A 14,192-nucleotide genomic window follows, 5' to 3' on the forward strand; every position below is an offset into this window, starting at 1 on the left:
TTATGGTGTTAGTATTGAAAACAGAGAAATATCTGTTTATACAGATACACAGATACGAGGACACATAAGAGGACACATATGAGGACACATACGAGGACACATACGAGGACACATACGAGGACACATAAGAGGACACATACGAGGACACATAAGAGGACACATATGAGGACACATACGAGGACACATACGAGGACACATACGAGGACACATATGAGGACACATATGAGGACACATATGAGGACACATACGAGGACACATACGAGGACACATACGAGGACACATACGAGGACACATATGAGGACACCCTGTCTGTCTCAGAGCTGGGACAGTGTTTCACCACATGGATTTCAGAGTCTGGAAGAAAAATAGGCATTAACAAAGAACTGCAATCAGTGAAAACATTTCTCCAATAACCACTGAAAAAGGAACATACACCAGATCATTTATTAGAAAACACTTTTATATTCTGGGCAATTGACCTGATTTTCACCTCAATATTTTCTGTTCTAGTCTCAGTGTGATCCAAAGTCCAGCCTCTAAAATGTACTTTAAACAGATTTCTACAATAAAACAATGACAGACTTAATACAATGAAACCAAAACAACAGAAAGGTTTGATTTGTCACTGATCTGCATCTGCATCTGTGTGGGTCAAAGGAAGTGAAGGAAGAAAATATGAAACTCTTTACTGACATCTGACAACTCGTCCTTCTACTAAAATGAGAAATGAAATACATGAGAATGTTTTCTGACTGACTCTGTTTCATTAGGATTCATCTGAACTGAAAGTAATAATAAAGATAAATGGACTCATCAGAACATTAAAAAAACAGATTAAAGTTCAATATAATGAGAAGACACAGACATAAAGTAAAGTAACAACTGATGACGTCGCCTCTTTGGTTTCCAGGTATAAATGAGGTGTATTTCCCCTTTAGTCCACAGGGTGGCAGCACACAGTAACCCACAGAACACACTGGTTCACTGACTGTACATGAAAGGAGGATGATCTGCTGCTGCTGCTGCTTTTACATCTGGAGATCAACAGGATCCAGCTGATCCTCACACTGCCCTGATGATGGGGACGGTTCACTCACAGAAAGGAAATCCATCTGATGGAAGAAGAAAATACAATTAGAGATCAGAAATAAGTGTTTACTGACAAAAGAAACAACACAAACACACTTTATATTTTCCTTCCGTAGTTGTGACAAATAAAGAAAATACTCAGACAAGGAAGTTTTTAATGTCGTCTCCTGGGAATGCACACGGATCTACAACAGGGATTCTAAACGTGGGCCTTTGTCTGGGGAAAAAAAGAATACCAATACACCAATCCTGTCTTTTATTTTATTTAATTTTATTTATTTATTTATTTATTTATTTACTATTTTTAAAATCATTTTCATTTTGACTTACAAAATCACAACAACAAGAAACTACAAGTCACCAGAAATAGAAAAAAAAAAACAATAAGCAAAAACCAAAACAAACAAAAATAAAGACAATAGCCACGAGGGAAAAACTAATAAACCTAACAGATGACAATAGACAAAAACCAAAGCAACAGACAAAAATCATGAGAGAGAGGAAAAAAAAGCCAACAGACAAAATATACATATATGTGTATACACACACACACACTCCTGTGTTTTATTTTTTATGGACTGAGCGTTGTCCATTCATATGCTCCAACACTAGGGGGCGTTATTGCGCTGTAAAACTAGTTAACACCAGACATTCCACAGCATAAAAGAAGAGCCGACAGTTTCTACTCCAATCATGGACAAATTCAGGTCTGACGATTTTTAGACAATAGATCTGGAAAATCTGATTTCAAGAAATCTTACCAAAATCATTTTCACTTGTTCCATTGCCAGATTTTTTTTTCTTGATTCAAGATTTTTTTTGGTCAAGATGGACCGCCCACTACTTTAGGATTCATAACTTGAATTCAAGAGTTTTTTTTTTTTTTTTTTTGCTTAATTCAAGATTTTTTTTTTTTTGCTTGAATTAAGCAAAAAAAAAAAAAAAAAAAAACCCTCTTGAATTCAAGTTATGAATCCTAAAGTAGTGGGCGGTCCACCTTGACCAGGGTCCTGAACTGATGCTACTGACCTCAGAGTCTGCAGTTTATAGTCTGCACACAGCACTAAAGCCCACAGCTCCGCCACGTCTGAGTCCCGGAGTTGGTTCTGACCCAGATCCAGTTCCATCAGATGACAAGGATTGGACTTCAGAGCTGAGGCCAGAACAGAACAGCTGCTCTTCGACAAACTGCAGTCCATCAACCTGAAAAAAAAAAACAAATGATGAAGGGGAATATGGAAGAACTCAATCACATGTGTTGTTGTTTGATATTATATTTATATATTATATATTCATTCATTTTCTGAACCCGCTTTATCCTCACTAGGGTCACGGGGGTCGCTTGGAGACTATCCAAGCAACATAGGGGCGAAGGCGGGGTACACCTATATTATATTTATAATTATTCAGCTCATCACAACTACAGCCTTTGGATGTTTTCCTCTTGAATGATTTTATCAATGGAATCACAGTTAATATAAAAAAGAAAAAAAACAGCAACATCTAAGTGAAAACTTTCAACAACTTATTGTCAATTTATTTAAAATACTTTATGTAAAATACAAGGTGATATCATGACTCATGTAAATATACGCACCACTTTTAATTGGTGTATTATCTGTACACATTATAAGCTTACCGCATGTATGTTCACACCAAGATTATTATTGTTAACAAAAACTAATGAAATGATGAAAACTAGAATTGTAAAAACATTTTCGTTAACTGAAATAAATAAAAACTATAATTAAAAGAAAAAAACGATAACTAACTCAAACTGTATTGTGTGCTTAGAAAACTAACTAAAACATAAAAATTCTGGATAAAATTCCCTTCGTTTTCGTCTTTGTCAGTGTCGGATTGATACGAAAGCGATTTATTTCCCTCAAGCAATTTTAGCTGCTGGCACCATATGATATTTAACGGTCCATCACTTGTGTTCACTTGTGGTTTCCAGTCGTCTTCTGGTCCTCACTCTACCTGGAAACATGGAGACTAAAGTTGGGAGAAAGCAGCAGAGTCCTGTCTGGGATTTATTTGAATACGATGGAGAAGAAGAGAAAAGATATAAAGAAACTAAAACTAAACTAAAACTAAGCATTTAGAAAATAATGAAAACTAATAAAAAACTAGCAAACCTGCTCTAAAAACTAATTAAAACTAAGTGAATTAGAGATAAGAAAAAAAAGTCAAAACTAAATAAAACTAAACTATAATGAAAAATCCAAAACTATTTGAACCTTGGTTCACACCACCTCAGATACCACACAATTAGTGGTGAGGGTTAGAATTAGTGGTTACAGATATGTAAACCAGAGATCTTGGCATGAATTGACACATGATCAAATGGCGTAGAATAAAACGTGAAAGAATGAAAATGCGTACATATAACACGCCAAATGCCATAAGAACTGGCATGGCATACAACACAATTTCATGAGCTCAGTCTGGTAAAGTAGGTGACTGTATACACAGGCTCCGCCCACAGCAGGTCTTAAAGCACAATTTGGATTTTTGGGTGAAATCTGATTTTTTTTGTGTGTTGGTTCATATTCCACATTAAACGCGACTTCTATCAGTTTTGAGTCTGAACTCAATGTGACCCTGAAGTGACCCACATGCACTAAAGAGGTCCTGATGGAATACAAGACCACGCAGACACACACTGTGTTTACAGAAGGAAATATGGTTTTCCTCCACTCCTCCTCCTGGGACGCAGAACTGTGACGTTTGTCGCATTACAATGATCTAAGGGTTGGATAAATGCGACCTGGACGCTCAGACTGAAGTCACACTGGAAAATATCAGATATGTATTGGATTTAGGACCACATATGAAAGTGGTCTGGGTCAGATTTAGGACCACATATAAAAGTGGTCTGGGTCAGATTTAGGACCACATATAAAAGTGGTCTGGGTCAGATTTAGGACCACATATGAAAGTGGTCTGGGTCAGATTTAGGACCGCATATATAAGTGGTCTGGGTCAGATTTAGGACCACATATGAAAGTGGTCTGGGTCAGATTTAGGACCGCATATATAAGTGGTCTGGGTCAGATTTAGGACCACATATGAAAGTGGTCTGGGTCAGATTTAGGACCGCATATATAAGTGGTCTGGGTCAGATTTAGGACCACATATAAAAGTGGTCTGGGTCAGATTTAGGACCGTATATATAAGTGGTCTGGGTCAGATTTAGGACCACATATGGAAGTGGTCTGGGTCAGATTTAGGACCACATATGGAAGTGGTCTGGGTCAGATTTAGGACCACATATGAAAGTGGTCTGGGTCAGATTAGTGCTGTTCAAACTGTCTGTAACAGATCAGATACACAGCAGATGAAAGTCACACTGAATTACAGAAAACTGTATCATAACGTAAACATAATTTAAAAACAGAGGGTGAACTAACCACAGAATCTGCAGTTTACAACGTGGACTCTGCAGAAAATCACACAACAGCTTCACTCCTGAATCCTGGAGGTGGTTGTTGCTCAGGTAAAGCTGAGTGAGATGGGATGGATTGGACGTCAGCGCCGAGGCCAGAGAAGAACAGCTGACCTCGGACAAACCGCAGCCCCACAACCTGAAGAAAGAAAAAAGGAGCAAAACTGAAATCTATAAACAGTCAAATCCAGCGTGTTTAGGATTTATTTGCTGTGTCCAAAATGATACCCTTTATTGAAAATTACAGCTTTTTTTGTCTTTTTTGTCTTTTTTTACACATTCACTCTCCATTCCAAATCCACTTTCTACTAAATGTTGACAGTGTGCTTTACGAACACGCACCTGAACACATCAGTCAACCTTTAGGTTAAAATACACTTCAACCAAACTTGACTTCACCCAGTGGCTCCTCCTCCCTGAACGACGATGAAGTAGTCTGACTGAAGACACACGTCAGTCACAGTACGATGAAAACACAAACACAGCTGGATGCATATATCAGGTGTTTATTCTATTTTTAAATACTTAAGGGGTGTATTGAAGACAAAAACTTAAACACTCATTATTAGGTGGAGATTATGATGTCTAAGAATTAAGTAAATATTGGAGTAAATATGAAAGCAGAACACAGCTGTGATGTAGTTTCCAGTAGTGTCCATATGCTCTGTATCCTCATGCAATCACTTCCAATAATGTACAAGAACTCTGAATAATGTCAGTTATGTGCAATAATCCTCTGCAGTTCATGCAGTACTCTCTGCAATATTTATAAACATAAATGCACTATTTTTATTGACTGTTCATAAATATACATACTGTTAATAATGTGTCTATTCATATTTTATTCTACTTTTAATTCTATTCCTACTTTATTTTTTGTAAAATTTTCTATTCTATTTTCTTATTTTATTTTACTTTAGTTTTTTGTAGTTTTATTTCCGCTCTATTCTTTTTTTTTTTTTTTTTTGACATATTGATTTTTAAATTCATATTATTGTACTGATGGGAGTGCATTCTGTTGAAATGTAAATTATAATGAATTAACCATGTTAGTAATAGACTAGTCATACACTGTGGTTTACAATGTATTTTTTAATCATTTAACCCTTAGATGCATAAGTGGGTCAAAAAAGACCCAGTGAGATTGTTGTAATTTCTTTGTATTTGTATTATTTCATATTCCAAATATTTCTTTAAAAAAAAAACATGTTTCCATGTCATTTCAATTTTTAATTTACCTTTTATAGATTTTATGAAGTTGTAGTTTTTTACCCTTGGTCCTCGACACAGGGTATTGTCATCAGTTCATCATCTGTCTGTCTGTCTGTCTGTGTAAAAACTTTGGTGTGGATTGAAGGCTGAAGGGTTTTCAAATGTAACCAGGTTATGTTGAGTTACTACCCAAAGCTTCCGTAAGTCGGTCAAAAATGACCCACATTCATTTACAACGGAATTTCATTTGAACCTTTGACTCATTCAACAGCAAAACCAAAGGACAGACAGACAGACAGACGGATGGATGGACAGACAGACAGGCTCACTAAATGGATGTTGACATTGTTCTATTGCTGTTATATACTACATACTACATGTTATATACTATATAGACTTTACTTTTCAAACTTTCAAAATATTTCATAAAAAAACATTTAAAATTGTTACAAATGTTTAAAAAAAAAAAAAGAAAAAGAAAAAATATTTCATATATGAAATAATTCTTTTGTGGATCAAAATATAAAACAAGTGATTATTTTTAACAAGACAAAATGATAAAAGAGGCATAAAAACAGTGTTTTGACCACGGGTCATTTTAGGCCCATTTATGGACGAGTGGAGGGTCCAGACACTCAGACGATTACCTCTAGTTTAAATAACTACCCTCTGAAATGGTATTTTATTTTTATTTTAGATTCTTCCTGTGTTTGATCTCATTTGTGCTGAGGCTCAAACATCTACAGTCTGTACCCGTCAGTTCACAGACAGGCCCACTGACCTCAGTTCCTCTAGTTTACAAAGTGGACTCTGCAGAAAAACACACAGCTCCTTCAGTCCAGAATCCTGGAGGTTGTTTCCACCCAGACTCAACCGTGTCATATGGGAAGGATTGGACATCAGAGCTGAGGCCAGAGAAGAACAGCTGATCCCTGATAAACTGCAGCCGTCCAACCTGAACACAATGAAGTGAATCAAGTCCATTAATGACCCAGTCAGATGTGTTCAGGATTCAAATATGAACAACAATCAGATTAGACGTCTACATTTCACAAGTCATTTTTCCACTGACTCTCAAATTGCGCAAATATAATTTACCTAATGGAAAAACGAATATTTCGGCAAAACTCTTGTTTTTCGATTAAATGTTTTTGCGCTGGCAAGAGGTGGTTGTTCAGGCATAGCGCAAATGGTATATCACACAAAACTGCAACAGAAAGAACTTTTTCCACAACTAGAGTCACGGGAATTTAAAAAAAAAAAAAAAAAAAAAAACAGATGTTGACGGACGTTACAACAAGAAGAGTTTTAACAGAAACATGGTGCGGTATGTGTGGACACACCAGGAAACTGAATCATTTTTTAATTTAGTACCAGATACTGGGGTAATATATAATAATAATGAATATATCTGTAAATAAACACCATATTTTCGTTCGTCGTCATGTTTATGGAATTACTTCTTGTGTCTTCTTGCGATAATATATAAAGAAATCATCACATTTGTGATTTAATGGAAGAATCAATATTACGCACTTCTGTTTTTTCAATATTTAGTAAATATCGATAAATTCTGCACAGATGTCCAGTGGAAAAGCGACTACAGATGTTTCACAGAAATAGTTGTCTACATCTAATACTGTCTAATGTATAACAACACTACTCGCTTTTCCATCGGACATTTGCACAAAACTTTACCGATATTTACTAAACCATAAACTAAAAACTATTATCTGTGATGCTTGGATCAGGTTCATCTTAAACTGCATATCTGTCATGTAGCGGCAGCTCAGATGAAGACAAAAAGTAAACGCCATTCCGATCCGCTGCCAGTGACAGTGGAGGTGCAGGGTCAGGTCAGTGAACGGACCTCAGCTCCTGTAGCTCACAACGTGGATTCTTCAGAACGTCACACAGATCATTGACTCCTGAATCCTGGAGGTCGTTTCCACTCAAACGCAAGTCGATCAGATGGGAGGGATTGGACTTGACAGCTGAGACCAGATCAGAACAGCCGACCACTGACAAATGGCAGTGATTCAGTCTGAACACAGAAAAAGAAGAAAGGATGTGGATTAGCCCAGAGTCCACCAGAGGGTCTGTTCAAAGGGAGCTTTTCCTTCCACTGTCACCAAGAGTTTACCCCTGGAGGATTCTGTTGGTGTCTGTAAATAAGTTTAAGAGTCTGGTTTAAAACAGCTCCAAATGTGCAGTGTCACACTGCAAAAATCTAAATCTGATCAAGTGTATTTTTCTCTTTTCTAGTCCAAATATCTCATCACACTTAAGATAAGACACAATCACTGAAAGAGGAACTTTTCAGTGAGATATAAGAACTGATTTTTAGACAATAGATCTGGAAAGTCTGATTTCAAGAAATCTTGCAAAGATAATTTTCACTTGTTCCATTGGCAGATTTTTTTTTTTGCTTAATTCAAGAGTTTTTGCTTAATTCAAGCAAAAAAGAAAAAAAAAAAAAAAAAGGTAAGATTTCTTAAAGTAAGATGTTCCAGATCTATTGTCTAAAAATCAGTTCTTATATCTCACTGAAAAGGTGATTCTGTCTTATCTTAAGTGTGATGAGATATTTGGACTAGAAATGAGAAAAATACACTTGGTGTAAGAGCCAAAACATGACGGCTAATAGGAATTAATGTTTATAAGTTTATTTTTGTGAAGTTGCAAATTTCTGATTTTCTCTGTTGCTATTTAATGTGCCTTCACTGTGTATGTGTGTCTTTTGACCTCTCTGCAGTAAGAAAAAAAGAGAGCTTACAGAGCTTATGAGTATGTAGTTTTTTCTACCGTCTGACATAATGTAAATGAGCCTTTTTTGTTTTAATAAATTTTGGAACGGATTACAGTCTCGTCATTTGCGTCAGAATCCAACTCATACGTGTTTTTTTTTTTGGAAACGAACGGAAGATCAATGCACTTGGTAACATTTTGATTTTTTCCAGTGCATGAGATAACTTTTGTTATAATGTGACGCTATATAAATAAAATTTGATTTGATTAAACCTCAGTAATATTCCAGTCACGTGTTTGGGTTTAATCACAGAAATCACAGTTGTGTTTTTGTGACTGTTTGCTTCTACTGACTGAAGCATATGATTTAAAAAAAAAATCATTTTAATTTCCAGGTTTCCACAAAGACATTTATTTATGATATATATATTTTTGGTAAGCAGAAAGTACTTGGCACCATTAAGTAGCACATTTTATAAAATGTAATTAAAACTATACAGTTTGTGTGATTGTAGATGCAACCCTGGGTGATCTGAAAAATATGACTGGTAAGGATGGGTTTGCTGTGGCATTGGACTCATGCTTTCCTACCCCCCCCCCCCCCCCCCCCTTATGAATAACAGAACAACTATTTTAAAACTTCCTCATCAAGTTGCTGTATATACTGTGTGTGAATATAAAGTTACAGTCAAAGAGACTTTTATTGCCTCTTGCACAAGTACATTCACAGTACAAGTGCAATGGAATTTCTGTCGAGTTGTTCAAAGGGGGAAAAAAAAGAAAGAACATGCACGTTAATTGTTACTTATTAAAAAGAAACAGTTAAAATACACATAAGTAGAGGTAAAAAGACAATAAATATACACTTTAGGAGTCATGAAGCACCTTAACCTTTAAAGACCCAAACATCCACAGACGACCAAAACCATCCTCTGATCTAAACTGTTTAATACCTGTTGATCCACTAACCCTGTCAAAACATGTAAAATAATTGGTGTAAAATACAGTTTTTCATCTTTTCATGGTCATCACATATGACCCATTTGGACATTCAGAGGCTCCGTAGTTACCATGGAAACACCGTCATCTTCTACAACATTGAGTCACCAGGAAAACCCATGGAGTTGGATCAATGACAGTGGATGGACACACTGGGTTTATGTTCAATTAATGAGAGATTTTACAGAAAAAGTCATTTTATCCTCCAAACTTTCTCTATTTTGATATAATAACCTTTGAAAACACTGAGTTTTCAGACAAATTCACCAATTATTGGAAAAACTGGGTTGATTTTATAACACTATTAAGAGCGGATTTTACTTGATAAGAGCAATGTGCATATAGATCCATGTAAACCCTTGGTTTGTGCTACACACTTTAAATGTTCAATGTTCATCTTATACAGGGGAAAAGAATGGAATGTGAAATATACTTATTTCCCTTTAACTATATTTTGGGGGTTGCTTTGCATATTTTTACGATTTCTGTCAATGCTCTCCTGTTTGAGTATGTTTTTGTTTTTTGTTTATTTTTCTTTACAAAAAAATAAATGAAAATTAATTTAAAAAAAAAAAAAATAGAAAAAGGAAAACACTGAGTTTTCATGAACATCTAAATTAAATATAGGAAATAGAAGATCAGAAAATGCATGATTTACAGTGAAAAATGCAAAATACAGATGATAATATTATAATAATTGGTGATAAATCATTTAAGATTTGTTAAAGAGAGAGAAAAATGAATTTGGGAACTGATACACAAGTAGCACTGGGCCTTTACGGGTGAAGCATAAATTGCATCCTGAGGATTTCATCACAGAACAAAGACATTAGTATCCATTTTACTTGATAATGTTGGTTGTTGTGTATAAAAGGTCAGCTAGAAATGTGTGAATTGTGTAACAGTACCAGTGAACTGACCCCAGAACCTGCAATTTACAACGTGGACTCCTGAGAAAGTCACACAGTGTCGTCACTCCTGAATCCTGCATGTCGTTCTCACTCAACTCCAGTTCTATCAGATGAGCAGGATTGGACTTCAGAGCGGATGCCAGAGAACAACAGCTGATCTGTGACAAATTACAGCGCCACAAGCTGAAGAAAGAGCACATGATACACAGCAGATCAGCATCTATTGTAATCCAGTCAAATAAATCGAACCTTTAACCAAAAATATTAGTAATCAGTCTTGAGCCAGAAGAACTGAAATATCTAAAAAAAAAAAAAAAAAAAAAAAAAGTCACATCAAAACAAATGTAAATCCATCTGATCTCTTTCTCTTCTTATGGAATATAGTGACTTCAGCTGAAACTTAGAACATAATTCTACAAATTAATGTTTCATTTTCATTACAATTACAAATAATCTACTCATGGGCGTGGTCAAGGGCATCACAGATGGACCGCCTCCTACTTTTGGATTCATAACTTTGGAACCAGACAAGTTTCAGACAAATAGTCCACATAATTGTAAAGGTCTAAATGCCAGCTTAAACAGACTCAAAGGGCAACATTTAGGTTGAAATATTTTTAAATGAAAAATATCAAAAACTACTACGTCACGTCACAGATGGACAAAAAAATTAACAAGTATTTTTTGCAAGAATTACAAAGATCTCCAAAGTGAAGTTCCTCTGACATTTTCATCCTCAAATGTATTCAGTGTAAACCTTAAACCCTCTAATTTACAACCCAATAATTGGTTAAAGGAAAAAAATATTGGATCAAACCTAAATAGAAAGAGTTTAGACAAATGTCAGATGGACAACAAAAGGAAATATCAAATTAAACATGTTTTTATTTCAATTATTAATATCATATAAATTTATTTAGAATATTTACAACATACAAATAATATTAACATTATATTCAAATGTATTTTGCATAGATATATGCATTTATTAATTTTAAACTCTGTGTGTTTAGAATATGACATAAATAATATAATAATCAAATATCAATGTATTTGGAATAAATGTAGTTCATTTATAGAGTTTATAAAATGAACCCAGAATGACGGCACTAAACTGAGTCACTGTACAAACATTCACACTCAGAAAACTGCTCACATTTTTTTTCATACATTTTTTCTCATTTCAAATTACATTTTCCTGAAAATATAAGTAATTACTGACCCAAAAATAGAAGTTTAGTGTAGATTATTTTATTACATTTTTTTGACTAGATGTGAACCTTCCTTTGACTTCGCCCTTATTTGGTTCATACAAATACCAGTTCCCCCCGTGTATAATGAACTAATTAAACAGAACCACTTGGCTTAAGAATTCAAGATTAATTTTAAACAATCGTGTTGAATCATTTGCAGTGGCAGATTTAGTTCTAACATTACCAGTTTTATACACCTCAATATCACCAGACCCTCATGTAAAGTAGAACAACACCTCCAAGCTTAAATAAATACGTATATGAACTGGATTTACTTGAGTAAATCTAATTGTGACTGTGATCTGTTTTGGCGGAGGTCTGCGCTCTATTAGTGCTTTTCTTGGTTTATAATGAAACCACCTGTGAATGCAGACGGTGGTGAAAGTGAAAGAACAAATGAAGTGAAGAGAGAAAATGTCAGAAATTCAACTACCTGACATTTTACTGGAAATAAATTCTCTTCAGAGAATAACCCCCCCCATCGTCTTCCTCAGGCTCAGATATTCTCATCTTAAAAGTAAATAAGTTAATAAAACCAATTTACTTGTTTATATAAATACTATTTTCTATCCAACTGCTCTTTTTCTGTTTTACAAACCCTTAAAAAGGATTTTTGGGGCTGGAACAGATTAATTATATTTCAATTAATTTCAATGGGGAAAATTGTTTTTAAAAATGAGTAAATTGCAAAACGAGTCCAGTCATGGAGCAAATTAAAAGCATGCTGCAAGGTTCAACTGCACATAAAACATGCAAAGTCTTTAAGCGTGGAAAGAGGTGATGACATCCAGTTGATAAAAGGTGTGTAGGATCCAAAAGAACAATGAATAAAAAATGAAATAAGATCCGCACACGATACTGAATAAATATTTGTAATGGAAAAATTAACACAGACTGAGACTGCAAGAACCACAACTGGATAAAAAGTGGAATAAATGGACCATATTTACACACAAAAAAAATAGTCTGACTGTTGCTACCCAGGCACATTGTTTTCTTTTGTACACATCTGTTCTGTCTCTTCTTTTTGTTTTAGTTTGTTTGTGTTTTTTTTTTTTTTTGGGATATTGTTATAATTGTCCATAAAACTCAATAAAGATTTAAGTTACAAGTTAAGTTACAATTTGGTTGTTTTTTTTGTTTGTCTGTTTTATTTTAGCTACTTTTTTGTTTTGTTTTGTTAATTAGACAATTGTTGTATCTACTCTGTACTGATTACTTGTCAACATTGGATTTACATTAAGGATTGTCTTCGTTTGGGTAGGGTGGGATTGTGGGAGGGATTAAAAAAAAATTAAAGAATGGAAGTCCTTTTTATCACATTGCACTGTCATGCCTGTGAAATTACTTCCAATGAAGAAAGTTAATTTAAAAAAATTGCACAGGTTGTGTGGATCTTATTTCATTTTTTATTCACAAGACTTTAACAGTAACAATGAACTGACCTCAGACGCTGTAGTTGACGACATGGATTTGCCAGAAACTCACACAACAGTGTCACTCCAGAGCCCTGCAGTGTGTTCTCACTCAGGTGAAGTTCTAACAGATGTGAGGGACTGGACGTCAGAGCAGAGGCCAGAGAAGAACAGCTGACCTTGGACAAACCGCAGCGCCACAGGCTGAAATAAATGATGGAAGATCAGAACATTACATTTCTGTTAGAAACCGTTTTAACCCTTTAACCCCTGAGCTCCGATTCCAGGTAAAGGTGCTGCTGTGAATCTGCGTCTGTTTCAGGTTCATTAAAGCTGCTGTGAATATCTGCTTGTGGTCCTTTTCTTCAGTGGTTTTGTTTTTCTCTATGTTTTAGGGTCAAAACACAGTGGAATAACAGAAAAAGACAAAGGTTTATTACTACTGAACAAGGCACTCAGAATGTACATTAATAAGAGATTTAGGATGTCGAATATGAACTGTGAACTGGAACACGCTGAACAGCAACAAGAATTTGAATTTTGGCCCAGTAGTTTTTGTTTTGGGCTCTTTTTTTTTCTAAATCAGTCCAGCTGCTTTTTGGCTCCTGGTTGAACTCCAAAAAGCAGTTCCACGGTCAAAACTCAGTAAAAATGCAGCAGAAAAATTAAGGGAACATCACTACAACACTGCAAACACCAGTAAAAACAAGGATAACAGAGTAAAAAACAAAAAAAAAGCCAAAAACTGTCTATTTTTATAGTGAGTTGGTCTCACTCACTGCTCTATTCCACAGGCGGTGGGGGGTGTTCTGAGCATGCTCAGATGTCTATGGAAAGAGTATGGTCTATTCTATCAGAATGTTTTGAAATTTTTTCTATTGAACAAACAATTGAATTTTTACGAATATTTAAAATAAATCAAAGTTTCAGAATACCACGTGTCACCACTGATACGTCAGGGGTCAAAGGTTTAATCATCCCTCAGAGCTGAAATCGGTTTAAAATAAAAAAGTTCAGGAATTGCCAAATTAGAACCATTAAACCTGATAATATGTAGCATGAAATTAGGCACAAGTACAGTTTCAGCAACAGATTAGAGTTATCAGTTACAGGGACA

At 35.2% G+C, this 14,192-nt stretch overlaps 1 protein-coding gene across 1 annotated transcript in view; it reads right to left on the bottom strand.

Moving 5' to 3' along the window:
- Positions 1-345: 345 nt before the first annotated feature.
- LOC115431034 (NACHT, LRR and PYD domains-containing protein 12-like) overlaps positions 346-14,192 on the bottom strand; it is a 50,038-nt gene continuing 36,191 nt past the window's right edge. The window contains exons 12-14 of the mRNA XM_030151273.1: positions 4,503-4,676; positions 2,119-2,292; positions 346-1,112 (exon numbers count right to left, since the gene is read on the bottom strand). Coding sequence (XP_030007133.1) covers positions 1,094-1,112; positions 2,119-2,292; positions 4,503-4,676 — 367 coding nt within the window. The 3' untranslated portion in view covers positions 346-1,093. The remainder of the gene's footprint in view (positions 1,113-2,118; positions 2,293-4,502; positions 4,677-14,192) is intronic.

The sequence above is a fragment of the Sphaeramia orbicularis genome, chromosome 13, assembly GCF_902148855.1.
Source record: "Sphaeramia orbicularis chromosome 13, fSphaOr1.1, whole genome shotgun sequence".
Classification (NCBI taxonomy): Eukaryota; Metazoa; Chordata; class Actinopteri; order Kurtiformes; family Apogonidae; genus Sphaeramia; species Sphaeramia orbicularis.